Genomic DNA, 19,903 nt, shown 5'->3' on the forward strand with positions numbered 1-19,903 from the left:
AAGTTAGGTTGATCTGCTAGCCCCGCACATGGATTTAAGTGAAAGTTTGGCTTGAGTTAAGCTTGTTGGTAGGTTTGAAATAAGAGAGTTAGTTAGGAGATAAGCTCCCATAGTATGTATTGCAATGCTATTTTGAGTGCGTGTGTAGCTCTAAATTAACTTCTTGTACGAGAATTGGGTGATTTGCTTAATGTAAGTACTCGATGCGCATTTCATACTTAGTAATGCATTAGTTTTAGGTAGTTATAAAAATTATAATTATCATTAATATCTAGCTCTCTGAGTCGAGCACTCACCCCTATTCAATTACTTTTTTTCCAGGTGATAAGTGGATTTTATTTTGGAGTTAACCTAGTTTTTTTCTCTCAGGCATTTCAAAAAGGTTAATGTATTAATTGTTAATTTTATTATTCAAATCTAGAACTCCGTAGTTACTATAGTAGTATTCTTGTAATGAAAAACTAATATATTTGACTTAAGGCACTTATGTAATGTTAGATTTTGGGTGAGCTGAGCTCCCCAATTGTGATTTTGTTTGTGATATAGGTCGAGTGACTTTTTTCCCTATTAGATTATCCATTTTATGGTTGGACTTTGTCCATTTGTTTTCTTGAATTTGGGCCCTCCATTTTGAGTTTGGTTGTTGGATTGTAGTTATGTAGGCTTACTACAGGCTTCAGGGGCCTTATGTCATCCCAAGTCCTAGTGTCGGTCAAACCCAAAAGTCAGGTCATGACATGTTTGAGCATCCAAGAGAGCTTAAAATGATTATTTAAGAAGGAAAAGAGCCCTTTGCCTGAATAGATTTGTTAAAAGGGATAATAGCCAAATTGTTACGGGTTTGATGAGAGAGAGAGAGAGGTCCAAGTCAGTTTCAAGGTTAAGCCCATGAGGCAAGGCACAACACAAGACAACTTAAACATCACTGGATTCAATGAGGGATAAACATAAAGTCAACCATCTTCCATAGAGCAATTACTAATCTCTAGCACTAAAGAATCATTGAATGGAGAGACCCCGAGCAACGAAGTGTATGCAGGGGAAGTGGGCTACATGTATTTGGTTTGATCTAGGAGAGTGAGCTTTAGATATAGAGATAGGGGGGACACAATAGGATTATGCAGCTGAAACACATGCAACATTGGATCTTCATGCTTATATTGTGAGCTGTCTTCATCGAAAGTATTCACATCTAAAGATTTCGAACTGACTCTTTCGCTTGTACTGACACCACTGTCCTCTGATCTATCACTACCTCCCAAAGGAATTAGATTCGATCTATCCCCTTCTTCATTAAAGCTTGAACTGGAAATATTTGGCATATTAACCATTGATTCATATAGACCAAAAAGCAGTTCTTTCGAGGCTCTAATAAAGAACCTTACTTTATCAATATCAATTGAGATAACTCTGTTTATTGCCTCAAGGGAATCTGTAAGGACTAGAATTCTAGCAAAATCAAATCTCATCTGTCTTTGATTATCACTATTAGCTAGGATGAACTCACCATAACAACCTTTAATCCAATGAAAGAACTCCATTGTCTATACATGCAATAGAACCCCTTGTAATGTAATTGAAATGGCTTTTTTAGAAGAACTGGATGTTGGTTCCCATGGTTTTAAATCAATCACCCATTTACTAAGCCATGACTCTTCACCCTTCATAAAACCCTCTATAATATCCTTAGAATCAAATGGAAAAAAAACTGCATTACCCCTTTAGGAGGAAATTTTCACTGTAGTAATGCTGTCCATAGGGATGTACTCTTGTATTTTAGAAATAGAAAGGATATTTTGAGCTTTACCTATTGTAGACCGAGAGAGCCTTTCATGATTCTCTATTTTAACTTCCTTTGAAGCAATATATATCCAGTAACAACATTCCCAACTAGGCAAGGGATTGTAAAAGGAGCACCAGGATCCTTTTTCGCTTGTGTTATGTCCATTCGAAGAAGGATCATAAAATGCATTTTTGCCATTGATACAACCTCTTCTATCTTGTTGAGTAAGACCATTCTTATGACTTGCCCCACTAGCATTCTTCATGAATTAATGAATTGGTAGAGTAATTTACCAATCATAATCTTTCAAGTCATTAACTCACTGTCAATTTCTACAATGGTTTGGATGAAACAATAAGGAATTGGGTAGATAATGGAGCTTGGGCTATTAGTGATCACGTTCTTCAAAGAGACCATAAGGATGTTATTCACTTATTGAATGACATAGCAGATTTTGATTACCATTGGTATTAGGATCCTTCATTGCAGGGTTAGAGTGACCAATACCCCCCATACATCTATCAACCTAACATTTCACACCAACCATTCGAGCTGCAACTAGAGAAGAGAGCGGGACTTGAAGAGGCAGTAGCTCCATTGGAAAAAGTTGACGACTTAATGGTGAATAATGAACTATCACTTTATGAGAAAGAATTAAATGAACAAGGTTAGGAGAATGAATTAGCTTCATGGGAGTTTGAACCTATAGAAAAAGTTGAGCCTCAAGAATAAAATTCCTCTGAAGATGACTTACCAGTAGAGTTCCCATAAGAATATGAGTTATTTAAAGAAGAAGTGGAACCTAGAGTTGAAGGAAACAACTCTTTTATAGTTGGGAGGTCATTGGAAAGGTGCTTACATGAAGACAAATAAGGAATAAAGGTGGTAGATGAAGAAATTATTAAGACTATCAATCTGAGTTCATTAATGACTCTTATACATACACCACCAGAAGACCCTTTTCTATCATGGACACATCTTGCATCATCATATGTCCTCCATGAGCTAAAGCAGTCCTCTTCCCAAGCATATCATTCCAAGCCAAGTGTTGTTTGTGCTACATGCAATCTTGTTTCAAATCTTGCCAATTTTGAGGGTATCATAAATCAAGACCCATATGTGGTGTTACATGACAACTATTATGAGTGGAAGCCACTTTGTGATTAGAATTTCTAAAAGGAGTCAAGCTAAAGATCTTAAATTAGCTCTTCTTGGGAGGCAACCCAAGTTTTACTTTTAATATTTGTATTTATTTATTTCTTTTGTTTTGTCACCCTCCCAAACTTGTTTCGATTTTTGTTCATTTTATAAGTTCAAGAAGCACTTAAAAGGAATAACGGAGATCCAAATCACAAATCTTCAAGGGAAGGCACATTTCAAGGGGGAGTATTCTATATCCATTAGCTTTTCCTTGTTATTACAATTATGATGTTGCTCTTGACCTGATTGTGCTATCTTGATGACATTGAGGACAATATCAAATTTAAGTTTGGGGGTGCAATAGGTTTTGCATGTTAAGTTTTGCATTGCATTTTAGGTAGAAAATTTTTATATTTTTTGCATTTTAGTCATAAAATTAATAAAAATTTTGCAATTTTTTTTTCACTCTTCTAATATGATGAGAATTGTTTTGATGGGCAATTGAAACACTTTGAGAAGTTTGATATGTCGATTGCTTAGAGAAGTATAAGGGGAAGAATGTTCATAATGGAGTTGATATTTGACTTTGTATAAATTATTTTTCGTGGGCATGTGTGCATCATTCCATTACAATGAAATTGTGAGTTCTTAGAGCAAGTATATGTGCATAGATGTGATTTTCTAATTGTCTCACCAGTCTTAGAATAGATCTTTTAAACTTATCGAGGTGAAATCCTAGCATACTCTTGTTTAAAAGATGATTTAAGCATTCTTTGATATAGCCTCATTAAGCCTTAGCAACCCTTAGTTAAAATATATCTCTTGTACCCAACTTGAGCCTATATTTTTACCTATATGTTTTTCTTTGTTTACCAACATTATTTACCTAGCCCTTAGCCCAAACTCTTAATTTATCCTTATGAGAGAGGTTTTCTGTTAAAGTGAGAGGTACACTATATAAAAAAAAGGGGAAAAGAGAAAATATTGAGAAAGAAATAAAATAGAGGTGCTAGTTTATGGAAATAAATTATAAAAGAGTTAATCCACCCAAGTGTTCAAAGAATGAGTTTGGGGGTGAAAACCAAAGAGGGATAAGTACCTCAAATTCAAATAATTATAAACAAAGTCCCTATTCAAGTATCAAGAAGTATGCTAGCACTATACTCAATTTTTAAATTTCTTCTCTCCATGAAAAAAAAAAAATAAAAAAAAAAAAAAATTCTAGTGTGTCTTAATTTTTAATAGATTAATTGCTCTCATATTTTGATTACCTTATATCCTTTTTCTTTGATTGTCACATTATTACGCTTTAACCTTATTACAATCTTATGAAAAGACCTTTTGATTTTTTGATAGTGTATGCTACATTAGTGGAGATAGGGTTAGGAGATTTGCCTATGGGACTTGGGATATTAAATTCAATACATTTATATAGAGGCATTAGAGATTGCTAAGTGTACATGTGCTTATTTAAGTAAAGCAATTTCCTATAACTGGTGTGTGTGGATATGTTTTGAGTTAGTAATTTGTTCTTTGCTAAATATTAATACATACAATGGATGTTTGACTTCTTAGCATTTTGATGAGTTATTGACATGTTGATCTTTTTAAGGTTATCCTTAAAAGTCTAAATTTTCAATTCTCATTATACTCAAAAGGAAAATACCTCTTATATGCATATAGTTTCTCATTGCTTGAGGACAAATAAAGGTTTGAGTTTGGGGATATTTAATGGAGCCAAATTATATAGACGTTTAGGGTTGATATTCATTGCATCTTGTTAGCATTTAGTGTCTTTGATGTTTTTTTTTAATGTATTTTTAGTAATATTTTAGAAAACATGTTAATCCGACCTAATTCTTTGATTTTTATATTTTATCAGGTGCTTTTATGTGGTTCTAGAGCTAAAGACGAGTTTGGAAGAGATCTAGAGGTCAAAACATGAAGAATACAGGGCTAGAAGCATTATACAGGCCATGTTACCTACCCCGTGTAACTTTCTGGACCCCGTGCAACCTTCTAGATAGAAGAAAACTCAAAAAACAAAGCGACAGAAAGTTACACGGGGCGTGTAACACTACATGGCCCATGTAAAGTTCCCTGATAGCAATTCTAACGTGGTTTTTCTTCCTTCCAATTCGACCTGGAGACTCAAAATATTCTATTGGTATGGGATACAATTGAAGTAAGCGGAAATATAATATATATTACCAATATTACTAATATTAATAATATTTTATATTATTAATTAATTAATTATTAATAAAAATATTTATAATATTTTATATATAAAAATAATAAATACTATATAGTATTAATAAAAGAATAATCACAAATTAAATATTATTAATAAAATTATAAAATAATAATTATAAATACTATATTACTAGTAAAATTATAATTAATATATTAATTAAAGGAAATTCAATTGTTTCAATTATCAACTTAAAGGTAACCGAACAAAAAATTTTTAAAATTATTAATTGAAAATAGAATGAAATCCAACCTATTTTTATTAAAATAATCAAATTTTATTTTATCAGTTTAATTCGATTATAATTGAATAATACACACACACATATATATATATGTATTTTTATTAAAATAATCAAATTTTATTTTATCAGTTTAATTCGATTATAATTGAATAATACACACACACACACATATATATATAATTTAATTGTTAAAATATAAAATTGTTTTTGAGGTCAGACAAAAATATAAAAATTTTCATTATGAGTTAATATATGTATCCAAAAATTCAGAAAATTTTTTATGTCGATTGATCCATCATGAACAAAATATAAGATATATATTGTGATTTATTTATATATTTTCATATAAAGTGCATATATTTGTATTTCATCCACTATGTCTAAGTAAATAAAATATATATGTAAATTTATGCTCTCTCATTTTATATTTTTGATATATATATATATATATATATAATTTATTTTAATTTTATAAGAATAAGTTGATAATATTAATTAGAAAAATAATTATAAATATATCTAAATTTGAAGGTAAATATATCTTTAAAAGTGGGACAAATTTAAATTATTATATTAATTTTTTAAATATATTGAAAAGAAAATTATGGGACTGTGGGAGAGGTGTTCTAACCCACACTAAATCCTTCTTTACTTAATGTGTTCACTTATAAATTTGAATATTTAAATTCAATGTATCAAGTGTGTACTCCCAGAACAAATGTTTTGAAATTCAAATATTTTTCATTGAATGGAGATCTAATAAATTGAGTAATAATTGATAGGCTACATAATAAGAGATAGTCTATCTCTTTTTTTCACTATAAAGGTAAATTATCTTAAAATAGGTAGATGAGGAGCTTCGAACTCAAGACTTCCAAACTCTTTACAATAAAGGTGAAAAAAAATTAACCTGGCTACTTCTATTAACAAATTAGAATATTCTTTTCCAGTCTTACTATCATGGATCTCCAAACCCTAACAATCCTTAGACTAAAATGAGCAGGACTCGATTAACTAATCTTCACTGCTGCAGGTGCCGAATTCACCTTCACCGGCAAACTCTTCACTAGCCTTTAAATGAAGATAAAAAAGATAGCTTGAGAACATCAAACATGAAGAGGAAGAGCATCAACATCAGAGGGATATCAAATCACCTCACTCAAAAACAAATTCCATCCCTACTCAACACGCACACGCCCAAAGATTACGGAGAAAATGCAACAAACTAGAAGAGAACCTTGGATTAGGGCCAATTGGACGAATCGGGGAAGAGGCATGGCAATAGTGACCAGATCAATACTCACCTTTGAAACTGCCAGCAAACACCTGCTCCATTGCAAACATTAGGGGAAACGATTTTCAACAAACAGAGCTTCCTCATGACAAAACTAACAAAACCCCATCAAAAGATGGGTATTAGGATTACATCGATGGAGACTAAGAAAAAACTAGAAAGAAAACAAAGGAGAATAGTTAAAAGACTAAAATACTACTACCTAAAGAAAAGGTGTATGATCGACAACAATCAAAACAGCAGACATCTCTTAGATTGTACTAAAGAAAGGAGATTGTTTCAAGAGAAGATGAAGCGTTCTGGACTTAGGTGTGTAATAAAATTAGGTTTGGAAGTGAAATGGGTGGAAGAATTCTTGTATGCAATTAGCATGAGAAATAATAAGATATGATTTTTTTTCAAAAAAGAAATTTCCTATTTAATTTATTTTTTATTAATATTTTCTTAAAACTTTCTCAAAGTCTCACCCCTGCTTTTTTTTTTTCCCCTAACATAACCACTTCCTTGATTTTTGTTTGAAGTATGATAAGGTCATTTCCTTGTTTAATTAAGTCTTTTAAAAGAGATGGGTTCCCAAATAATGGTAATCTTCTTTTTTTTTTTTTTTTATTGTTTCATTACATAACATGTAATGTAAGATATTAGAGACATGCATTTTCTGAAAAGAAAAAATTTTTTTAACATTTATATCAATTCTTTTTATAATTTTTTAAGTGATTATTAATATTTATCATATTTTGTATCAAATTACAAAATAAAAAAAAATTCAGAACGCATAATAATATATCAAAATACAAAAAATCACATTGTAAAACTCTCCTTACTTTGTCCTTTATATCTTTTTTTTAATTTCTTCTACTAATTACTACCTTCTTATAAAAAGTCAATAAAATCAAACATATAAATGAATTTTAATTTAAAAGCTAATAGAGACGATAATTATTTTCATTTATTTAAATATTGCATATCCTTTTAATTAGAAATTTGGTATCCAATGCTTAGTTTTATAGAAATAGGGATAACAAAATATTTCATCCCTATCATATTTAATATTCTTTAATAAGAATCGCAAAAATGATTGGTCTCCTATTTTTGTTCCCTTATCTCATTATTTTTGCAGTTATGAAGCCTTTGCTATAACTATGAAGCTCATAAAATATTTATTTAGGATATTATCACAAAATTTTCAGATTAAGTCACAATTTAAAGATCATGAGAATATAACACGATATAAAAAATTATATCATCTATGACCAATTTAATTTTTATCTTTCATTAATAATTATTTTTATTAAAAAAAAAAGTGAATTAAATTTTACATATGATTAAATTTTAGTTTAAGAATTATTAGGAAATGAAAATTATATGTTCTCTAATTTGCAAAAATTTTAATATTGTGGACCTTAATACTTTTATATTATTTTATTAAATATTACTTATTTTTTCAATTAAAAATTTAGTCCCATTTCTTATTTTTATAGAAATAGTGATAATAATACATTTTGTCCCCTAATATATGTAATAGGGACAATAAAAAATGATCCCAATGATTAGTTTTTATCGTGTTTAGAGATGACATATGTATGCATATTCTTCGTATATAAAATTTATATCATCGGGGATAAAAACTTTTAAATAATTATCTTTTATTATTTTCATAAAATATTTTAGGGGACTATATATTTTTTATCGTCATAAATATTATTAACAGGAGACAATTAAAATAATTGTCCCCAATTATTTAAGTAAAATATTTTTGAGGACCATTAATTTTAACTTGTTCTCAAATATAGTCTCTTATTTTCACTAGTTTTGTAGTGAAGGCATCATGGCTGTGTTGTGTCGGTAACCCTATCCACTGTAGGATTAGGTTTCTCGCCGTGTTGCGTAGCCCTTTTTAAATTTTTTTTTTTAATTTTTAAATCAGACCGCGTTGCCCAGCTGGCCCCTATTGTAATTCCTCTATGAGATGTGACACTTGTTAAATGCGATTTACTGGATCCAATTAAGTTCCTTTATAAATTATATACATCATACAAGATCATCATTAATTTGCTTACCGTAGTCTATATATAAAATTATACATAATTTAAAAAATAATAAATTTTTATTATTAAATTAATTTTTATTTAAAAGTTTTATTTAATTAATTTTATTTAAATAAACTTTATTTTATTTTAATAGTATCTATTTAAATTAATTTATCCCAAAATTATTTAAAAAATATTTTTTTAATTCTTTTTATACATAATTTAATAGTAGTTTATATAATTATTTTATTTAAAGTATAGTAATATTATTTTATTTATAAAAATAATTTAAAATTTATTAATGCTATCAGTTAAATAAATTAGTTGACATTAAAATACTATCTAATCTAATAAGATTATAAATTTATACTATTTTAACATTTGATTCATCGACCAAATTATTGTATATATTCTATTTTTTTATTTGACTTTAGCTAATATTTCTAATTATTGTTGCTTGTAGTCAAATTTTGTATTTAATTCTATTTTTATGTATAAAAATATAATTGCTTAAGTAAAATGGGAAAATAATCCAATGCAAAAAAAGCGAATAAAAATGAAATGGGAAAAAAATAACTGCTAACCCCTTATAGGAAGACTTGAAAGGTATCTTTCAACTCTTTAAGAAAAAATTGCATTAGCTATATAAAAGAATGTAGAATGTGTATTTGGGTGATTTAGATAGAGAATATAGGTTGACTTTATATTATTTAAATATAATATAATATTAATTTTATTTGATTAATTTAATTTAATTTATAATTTATACCAGTTCAACTCTTTTTGTGCAAAAAAATTAATTTATTTTAATTTCACTATTCTTAATAGAGTAAGAAAATTAAAATAAGAATTAAAAATAATAAGATTTGTGAATCGAGACCAATAACTCTTGAAAGAAGTAATATAAACAATAAAGCAAATTAAAAAAGGATGTAAGAGTAATTAGATGAATAAAGAATGTTTGATGAGAAGAAAAAAGTTTGGTGTGTGTTAAATAATAAAAAGTATCAAATATTTATAGGTAAAGAGATAGAGAAAATTTAGAACAGATTTAATTAGACCATTAAATTATTGTTAATTAAAACAAATTATTCAAAAATTGAAAGAATTTTAATGTTATTATTTAAAATATTAAAACTCTACTTTAGCTAAATAAGTTAGCAGTTACTCCTAAAATAGTGGCCTTAATTATCATAAGTTTTTTTTTTAATGGCCATAAATTATTCTTTGTTTTTAATAATAATAATAATAATAATAATAATAATAATAATATAATTCTTAATTTTTTTATAATTTAATGAAATGTTAAACGTTTGGGGTAAATACTAAATATAATTGTAGTCAATGTGTTTAAAGATATTATACTAAATGGTTTTTATTTTCCTTCAAAATAAATATGAGTCTTAAATTTATTGTGATTCACGTTTTCAAATTAAAAATTAAGAAATATGATAATGGATGATAATTATATTTAGTAATTTCTAATCTTTTTAGTAATTTGCGTTGCACATTATATTCCTTGTTCATGCTCGTGATTTAGTTTTTCAAAATGTAATTTTAAAGAAATTTCTATGCTAATTAATAACATTAAATATTAAAATATTTTGAATTTTTTTTATTTTCTTAATAATTAGTATATTATATGAAAAAATTAAGATATCTCTAAATTAATGAAGTTTATAAAAATTAGACCTATATATGCTATATCGAAAGTACAAATTAAAACATAGACAAATGTAATCACCCTATATTTTAATAATATATATGATATACAAATGTAATCACCCTATATTTTAATAATATTTATGATATATGAATTTGACCTTAATTTTTTATTTATTGTGTATATTCTATAGGAAAAATGAAAAAAAAAAAAAAAAAACCTTTCTCAATTTTTACAATTCTATCCTATATTCCTTTTTAATAAATTCAACTGACATGTTGAGAATGAATTAATTGCACTATATTGTTCATTACTTCCATTGGGAATTTACTTTTTTAAGTGCAAAGAAAATTTTCTTGATGAGTGCAATTAATTTATTCTCCATTTGCATGGTGAATCTCTCTCTCTCTCTATATAAAAGTAATTAAGAGGTTAACAGTTGTGACAATTTACTCATCCATAATCATCACTATTGCTATTATTAATCATACATAAAATAAAAACTACATAAAGCATAAAATATATTTAAAATAATTAAAAAAAATAAATTCATTAGTTTTTGTCCTTGAAAGATAATATGCATACATCTTTAAACATGCCTTGTTGCGATTGGGCTAGTATTTTATTGATGTAACTTTCATATAATTTTGAAAGGTAAATAAAAAAAAAATGCAAAAGAAACTTACTTGAGTTAGTATTAATTACACAGATTTAAGAACAAATTAAAAAAATATCACAATTATTCATATTATTTTAAGACTTTTCTGTCAGCACTATATCAAAATTTAAATCGATACATAAATAAAAAATTAAATAATAAATTATGCTAGAAAGCTAAGGTAATAAAGCAAAAATAATTTTATCTCACCATTCTTGAAGAATTGAAAATTCTCAATCAATGATTTTTTCAAGCAAAGCAATTGTCGGAATGCTCATTCATATACCCATTATAACGTGTAATGTATTGTAAGTTAATTAGGTTTAGGTTTTATATAAAAATAAACTTTATTTGCATAAAAAAAAGAAATTTTAAAAATTAAAGAAAAAAATCGAAGATTCTAAGTTCACTCTCCAGTTACCATCTATAATGCCAAATTGCAAAACTATGGGTCATCGATTCCTATGTTGATAGAACTTAGTTAGCAAAAATATTAGTTTTGGATTACTTCTTTAGTTCATTAATAAATTCGTCATCTCATTTATACTTTTATATATATTACAAGATAAATTATATAGATATAAATTATAGATTAACGTGATTTTATTTTCAATTATAAAATTTATATAAATCTTAAAATTCTTAAGTCATGGATTATTTTATCTTTGTTAACAAAAATATTAAATGTATAAAAATAATTAACAAAAGAAAATTATTATATAAAAATCATAATAAAATTCTCATATAAATATTATTAAAAAAAATTTAATAGAATTTATGTATATGCAAAATTAAAAATTTTAAATTTGCATAAACTCTAAAATTAATTTAAGTAATAAAATTTCAAATAATTTTATATTTTAATAGGCAATTAGATTTTGTCTATTATTGTCAAAATACAATATTATCATGGGTATTTTTGGAAATCCTAATATTCTCCTCTCTTTCATATATTTATATAGAATATAGATAAATTATAAGTTATAGATTAACTGTATTTTTTATATTTTACTTAATAATTTTTTATTTTAGTTAATTATTTCTTATAAAATTTTATAATTAATTGAAGTTAAGTATAAACAGGATTAAAAATTTTAAATTTATATAAACTTCAATATTAAAAATTTTAAATTTATACAAACATTAAAATTAATTTAAATAATAAAAATATAATTATAATATATTTAAAGATTGAAGTAGATAAACATGTTACAACTATTTAGAAAGTACAGAAAAAATTTAATATTGACATTTCTTTTAAAAAAAAATTTAAAAATTAATGGATATATTACTTTAATAATTAGACATATTTAAAAAATAAATTTAATAACTAATTTCTCACAAAAATTCAAATATCCTTTGATGTTTAGTTTTAATTTGAAGCAAATATTTTAAAGGAAATTAAATTTTCAATCATAAAAATAACTGAAGAGTCATGACAATAACAAATTAATGGCCAACTTTTTTTAAATTAATAACCATCAGTGGCATATTATTATTATTATTATTATTATTATTATTATGAACGGTGACATGTGACAAATAATATTTTTATACAAATAAATTTATAAAAAAATAATATAAATAAATTTTAAATATTGCATTTAATTATAAAAGTCTTAATTTTTAAAAATTAAACTTTAAAAAAAATAATAATTTAAATCATAAATATTAAAATTGCAATATAAATAATAATGATAATTAAAAAAATAAAAAAAATTAAATAATAATTAGTATTAAAAAGTGTTATTTATAGAAGGTAGCAAATGATAAGCTCTCCAATAAAAATGACATGTGCCATTTTCTTGCAAATATTTTTCTGATATATATATATATATATATATATATATATATATATATATATATATATAATTGTAATTGATTATATTTTTAATATTATAATTTTCACTAATTAAAATTAAGTTTTTTTTTAGTCTTTATTACATTAATCTAATATATTTATAATAAATAATCTTAGAATACTCTCTAACAAAGTCAATTGCTAATTAATAGAAAAGATGAACTCCCGTCAACTATATAATCCTGTTGGGTGAGAATTAGGTAAATTTTTAATTCTATGTTTATGAAGACTTTTGAAACTTACAATCACTGAAATAGGAAAACAAAATAATAAGAAGCAGAAATATTGTAAATTTTTTCAGAGGCTTAAAACAACAAAAGTCTATCTCTGGTCAGCAAAATCAATTCACTGATATGTATTGTCGGGGAAGTGAGTCATCTGCCATTCTCTTTGTCCCTCCTATATAAATGCTCCTTCACTTCCACCAAACCCTTGCATCCAAAGAGCTTTCCTTTGCTCCTTCACTTCCACCAAACCCTTGCTTCCAAAGAGCTTTCCTCTCTCTCTCTCTCTCTCTCTCTATAGCACTTTCCCTCTTTCTCCTTTTCCGACTTCTATAAGATTATACTGTTTTAATTAAATATCTTTAGGGTTTTATATACGCTATTAGCTACGTATTTGTATTTTGTACGTAGTGTATGATCGATATATATACATGAATATGTTGTCTTATAAAGCTAGTTCTGATTCGCATGGGCAAGAATCTTCTTACTTTCTAGGGTGGCAAGAGTACGAGAAGAATCCATATCACCAACTTCAGAATCCAAATGGGATTGTTCAGATGGGACTTGCAGAGAATCAGGTAAGCTACATTCCATTTGAGAAATGGAATAAATTATATAGTAATGGAAGTATTATTTTTCATTTACATATAAAAATTTTATTTTCAATTAGAGGTTAATAAAGTCTTGAGTTCACAAGATAATTATATTAAAAATTATTTCATGAATATATTTTTATATAATAATTATTATATATTATAATCTTTATTTCAGAAAAAGATATTATCCAATAACTATTTCATGACTTCAAGGAAGCTAACTTTGTATTCACATGTGAATACAAAAGAAAAAGAAATGTTAAATGACAGCATTTGAAAATTTGTCTCCCGTGTTTCGAGATATATGGGGAGACCACGTCTATATTTACCGTCTATTTTGATCTCTCCATCACATAAAGTCAAAAGCCGATCGATCTCTCTTATTATTATTATCATTATTTATTCCAATTGCTTACCAGATCATTTTAATAACTCAATTGCTGTCACCTTTCCGCAGCTTTCCTTCGACCTTCTTGAATCTTGGCTAGAAAATAACCCAGACTCTGTGGGGTTTAAGAGAAATGGAGAATCTGTCTTCAGAGAACTTGCTCTCTTCCAAGACTATCATGGCTTGCCTGCTTTCAAGAATGTAAGTTTCCTACTATATATTGCGCATGCTTAATTTTATCGCTCATTTGTATGCATAAACTTAACCTGAACTTAATTATTCAGGCACTAGTGGAGTTCATGGCTGAAATAAGAAGAAACAAAGTAAAATTGGATCCAAACAAGCTTGTGCTCACTGCTGGTTCAACTTCTGCTAATGAAACTCTAATGTTTTGCCTTGCTGAACGTGGTGATGCCTTCCTTCTTCCTACGCCATACTATCCTGGGTAATTTCTTTTTCTTAACCACCCCACCCACCACCCCCCCCCCCCCCCTCCCCTTCTTTTTCCTCTTTATTTATTAAATAATTCATTGTTAAAATCATAATTTTCTTATATTAAAATAATTAATCAGCTATTTTTCAGTTTATTAACTAAGTTTTGTGGTTAATTATGTTATGCCAGGTTTGACAGAGATCTTAAATGGCGAACTGAGGTTGAAATTGTTCCAATACATTGCTCAAGTTCAAATGGCTTTAGAATTACCATGCCTGCATTAGAAAAAGCCCACCAACGAGCCCTAAAACTCGACTTGAAAGTGAAGGGAATATTGATCACGAATCCTTCAAACCCTTTAGGCATATCCATGACTCGCAATGAGCTTAACCTCCTTATTAGCTTTGCCATGGCCAAACATATTCATATAGTAAGCGATGAGATCTTTTCAGGGACTGTTTTTGACTGCCCCAACTACATAAGCATAGCAGAAGTCCTAATGGACAGACAGCTAGCGAACTCCGAGATATCGAGGTGCATTCACATTGTTTATAGTCTCTCAAAGGATCTAGGCCTCTCGGGTTTTCGTGTTGGCATGATTTACTCCAACAATGAAACAGTAGTTTCTGCTGCAACCAAAATGTCCAGCTTTGGCTTAGTTTCATCCCAAACTCAGTACCTACTCTCAAACATGCTCTCTGACAAGAAATTTACTGGAAAATACTTGAAGGAAAATCAGAAGAGACTGAAAAAGAGGAAGCAAATGCTCGTTTCTGGGCTTCAAAATGCAGGAATCAGATGTTTGAAAAGCAATGCTGGGTTGTTTTGCTGGGTGGACATGAGGCATTTGTTAAGCACGCAAACGTTTGAAGCGGAGAAGGAACTATGGAAGAAGATTTTAGGTGAAGTTGGATTGAATATCTCACCTGGGTCTTCTTGTCATTGCTCTGAGCCAGGCTGGTTTAGAATGTGCTTTGCAAATATGTCAGAAGAAACGCTAACTGTTGCAATGGAACGCATCAAGGACTTTGCACAATCCGTCACCTCCACTAGGAACAGAAAGATCACCATGTACCATCAAATGATCTGTGATCAAAGATCACTTATCAACAAGTGGGTTTCCAAATTATCTTCACATGATCGCGAATCAGATCGTTAGACATGTGTCTCCTAGACAGTGCAAAAACGAATACATTTCTGCGTACAATACAGTTCGTTAGCTGTTATATATTTACGTCTCCAACCAATTACAACTTTTTTTTTTTTTTTATCCTTTTACGCATTTGCAAATTTCTTGCTTTATGCTTGGTATTGTCTATTTTTAGTCTATTCTTCCTCAATTATATATATCCTGCATCTGAAAATCACACATATATTAGTGTACAAAGAGGAGTTCTTTTTTTTTTTTTTTTTTTTTTTTTTTTCTGTTTTATAATAAGTATATCATATGATACAAAGATCACGTAGCACTTCCTTAATTAATTTGATTCTTTATATATTGTTTTCCTAGGAGATAATTAAAGAAAACCATATCTAACAATAACATGTGAATCTATATAGCTGGCACTGAATACATACATATATATATATATATATATATATATATATATATATATATATATATATATATATATATATATTTCAGACTGGTAGAAGTCCAATTTTAGTGCTATATATATATATATATATATTTCAGACTGGTAGAAGTCCAATTTTAGGCACCTTAATAAATCTGCCCAAACTCCATGTCTGAGCAAAATTTCCAATTTCATCGATTGATTTCTAAGATTTGAATTGGGTCAAATGCTCGAATAATTTATGATGTCGGCATATTCACATTGCATATTCACATTGCATAATGAAATGAACATCTTTACATAAATTTAAGAGTAAATTACTATTTAGTCCCTAAGTTATAGCATAATTAATAACTTATTCCTAGTAATTTTTTAGAATTGTCTTTTCTAGTCTTTCTTTTTTTTTTTTTTAAGGAAAAGGAAGGAAACAACAAAACAAAGGAAGCTAAATGAAACAACACCTGAGAAAGGCCACTCCGCAAAGATCCTGGAAAAGCAAGTTGTTTAACCCACGTGGAGGAATATCAAAATACGACACACCACGAGGAATAGAGCTCCCTAAGTGAGCTTAAGAGATAATTATTTTAGAAAATTAACAATTAGGAAAAATTAATAATAATGCTTAATTATAATTAGTAATTTATTATTTTTTAAAATAATTATTAAAATAAAATTAATAACATTTAAATTTAATAATTAATTATTTTTTAAAATAATTATTAAAATAAAATTAACAATAGTTTATATTGTAGCTTTTTTTTAATTTAAAATTTAATTAAATATTTAGTAATTTATTATTTTCGGAAAGTAATTATTAAATAAAATTAATAACATTTTATATTTTAATTTTTTATTTAATTAAAATTTAATTTAATTTTAAATTAAAAAAATAATTTTTTATAATAAAAATATTATAATATACAATATTAATTATATAACATTATTTATTAAAATAATATTTATATTTTTTTAAAATATAAAATAAAATAATTAAAAAATTAAAAGAAAAGCCAGACACTACTTATAGTAGTGTCCAGCTTTCTTTTTAATTTTTTAATTATTTTATTTTGTTTAAAACTTGCACGCTATTTATAATAGCGTCCGACCCTCAAACCGCTATTATAATTAGCGCCCAGCCTTCAGTTTTTCCACCTTAGCATAATTCACCCATTTTTGGTAATTAAATTCAAACCCATCCTTTTTTGGTATATATTTTTTTATTACACCCCTTTGGTAAAAAACTCTCCTTTCTTGATAAATATGCTTGATACAAACCACCCAATCTTTGTACACAACCTCCCTAATACTAGTCTCCAAACCAAAATTAAAATTCAAGAGGGTCGACTCTCTTTCCAAGTAGTTGACTTCGTCTTGATATAACCCCATATTAAAAACCCTAAGTACTTGAACTAACCTAGGTTAGATCTAAAAAGAACATTGACCCGACTTGTCATGATATTGTCTAAATGACTAGGTCATGCATAACCACTTGAATGAGGTCAACCAGATGTCCTAACGTTTGGAAAATGTGTTCATCTTGACTCATGATTTGACCATCAATTTGATAAAGTCTAGCTCCTTGAGATATATCTCCTAGGATCTAGACACTTAATCACCAATTTCCTCCAAATTATGTGGGATCATGGGAATGTTAACATCCTCTAATGACTCTTTAATGCCTTATTAAGGTGACATAGTTCCATTATCAAGTATACTAACTTTGCTTAATTTTCAACTCAACTCTTTCATAGATCTTAAAGCTCTCAATATACAATACTTGCTTAAGCATCGAAGTGGTTACTAAGGCTACTAATTTCACCCCACTTCTATGTAGGATCTAAGTGCAAGCCTAAAGGACTCACAACAACATCAAGTCTAAAATACCCTCTTCTATTCTTGTCCCTGTTTTGTCTTCCCGTTTCTCACCTTAAACCTAGAATCCATTCACGACTTGAAACCCAGAACACCCATGTATTCTTTTCCAAAATGTCTTCATACTCCAAAATGTCTTCCATACAATGCCAACAAACTCTATAAAATCTCCACAAAATGCACTTTATAACCACTAAAATGTGCTCTAAATCCTTCACCATACTTTCACCTTTTCTCTAAACCCATCTCTCAATCTATGTGCGTTGCTTCTCCCAACTTGCACCTTCTTATAAACTCAAACCCAATAACTTGAGCACATTATTGATGAGCTTCTGAATCTCACCAAGCTTGAGATACACGATTATGCTATTCTCTTCAATCACAAAATGGGCCTCCATCAATATGGCCCTACTCATTTTATTGTCATTTTATTAGACCCAGCTGCCCTTAGATCAAAGATGAAGGATGCCAAGCTTGCAACAAAGAAGAAGATGTTCAACATTAAGCTGGAGAAGTACGATGTCACGATGAAGATCGAGATTATAAAAGAAGTTAGCACCTTTATAGATTTGGATTTTAAAGGAGGCTAAGGATTTAGTGGAGAAAGTGCTTGTGGTTTTGAAGAAGGATTTACTTGTAATGATCAGAATACTACAAAGAAACTTTGAATTCTTTATCTATGGTATATTTTGTTAATAATTTGTTTTTTATTGGATTTGTATATTTAGTGGATTTGATCATTAATGAAAATTTTATAAACTAATTGCATGCGGATGAAATGTAGTTTGATTTACTATGTTTTGTATACAATCTTAGTTTTTTTTAGGCATTAATTGACTGTAGTTTGATTAATTGCTTGTGATTTATGGTGGATTTGTATTTTTTATTTAGGAAATGCATTGGATTTCTAGCTTTAGGAATGAAGAGAGAGAGAGAGAGAGAGAGAGAGAGAGAGAGAGAGAGAGAGAGAGAGAAATCAAGAAAAGAGGAGAGGAAATAGAGAAACAATAAGGGTATTTTAGGTATAAAATGTTTTTCTCTCTCCCTTAACTAGTCCAAATATAAATTGGCTAAAAGAAAATCTAAACGGAGGCCCCAACTAGTAGATAAAATAAAAAACGAGTAACTAAAAATAGTAATTCTAAAAATACAAGTAACAAATCATTAATAACTTTATAATTCAGGTTAGGGTGGCCATAAGATGGTTCAGGCCCTAAATAAGACCGAGATTAGTTTGGGGTCAAGCCTAAAAACCAGCCCGAGTCCATTGCTTTGGGCATGAATCTACTATAAGGGGTTGATTAGGGCCCTCTTAGGGAATTAGAATCGACGGTATCAAATCACTGATTTGCCTCTATTCAAATTTTTTTTAAAACAATTATATCGCAACTTTGGAGAGCGCCCCATGGACAAAACTGGGATTGAATTCGAATCAATCTTAAAATAATAGAATCAAAATTGCTATTAAACCAGACTGAAGTCAAATTGAAACTAGCTAGAAATTAGAACTAATTGGAACTGAACTAGTCTAGTATAATTCCAATTCAACCCCTCCATAGGCATTGAACCATCAATTTTGGCCTAAGCCATCTTGGATTTAACCAATAAACATACCCAAATTTAGGGACTGAATAATAATTTATCATAAATTCAATTAATGCTTAATTATGTTCATATGTCAAGTTGAATTCATAACTGTTGGACCCATTATCAAAAATTAATATTGATTTTGATGATAACAGAACTTAAATAGAGTCAAACTAATAATACTTTAAGTTGTCTAGTGTATCTTCCTAAGGTTCTTTGAAAAGTAAGGTGTTGTGTTAAGCTAATTTATAGATATAATTCATTCAAGGCTACACAAGATGAATCAAAGTCAAAGAATG

The 19,903-nt window shown here is 28.1% G+C and overlaps 1 protein-coding gene across 1 annotated transcript; it reads left to right on the plus strand.

Moving 5' to 3' along the window:
- Window positions 1-13,452: 13,452 nt before the first annotated feature.
- On the plus strand, window positions 13,453-15,825 carry LOC110664184 (1-aminocyclopropane-1-carboxylate synthase 3-like). Its single transcript, XM_021823757.2, has 4 exons — window positions 13,453-13,729; window positions 14,205-14,336; window positions 14,420-14,580; window positions 14,758-15,825. The coding sequence occupies exons 1-4, from the start codon at window positions 13,583-13,585 to the stop codon at window positions 15,725-15,727; spliced, it is 1,410 nt and encodes a 469-aa protein (XP_021679449.2). The 5' UTR covers window positions 13,453-13,582; the 3' UTR covers window positions 15,728-15,825.
- The last annotated feature ends 4,078 nt before the right edge of the window (window positions 15,826-19,903 follow it).

The sequence above is a fragment of the Hevea brasiliensis genome, chromosome 2 (assembly GCF_030052815.1).
Source record: "Hevea brasiliensis isolate MT/VB/25A 57/8 chromosome 2, ASM3005281v1, whole genome shotgun sequence".
NCBI classification, from domain to species: Eukaryota; Viridiplantae; Streptophyta; class Magnoliopsida; order Malpighiales; family Euphorbiaceae; genus Hevea; species Hevea brasiliensis.

What these genes read in the sequence shown, in the direction of transcription:
- LOC110664184 (XM_021823757.2), top strand. Translation starts at nt 13,583, where the DNA reads ATGAATATGTTGTCTTATAAAGCTAGTTCTGATTCGCATGGGCAAGAA. An exon ending in TGGGACTTGCAGAGAATCAG is followed by an intron (nt 13,730 to 14,204) that starts GTAAGCTACATT and finishes ACCTTTCCGCAG; the next exon opens with CTTTCCTTCGACCTTCTTGA. An exon ending in CCTACGCCATACTATCCTGG is followed by an intron (nt 14,581 to 14,757) that starts GTAATTTCTTTT and finishes ATGTTATGCCAG; the next exon opens with GTTTGACAGAGATCTTAAAT.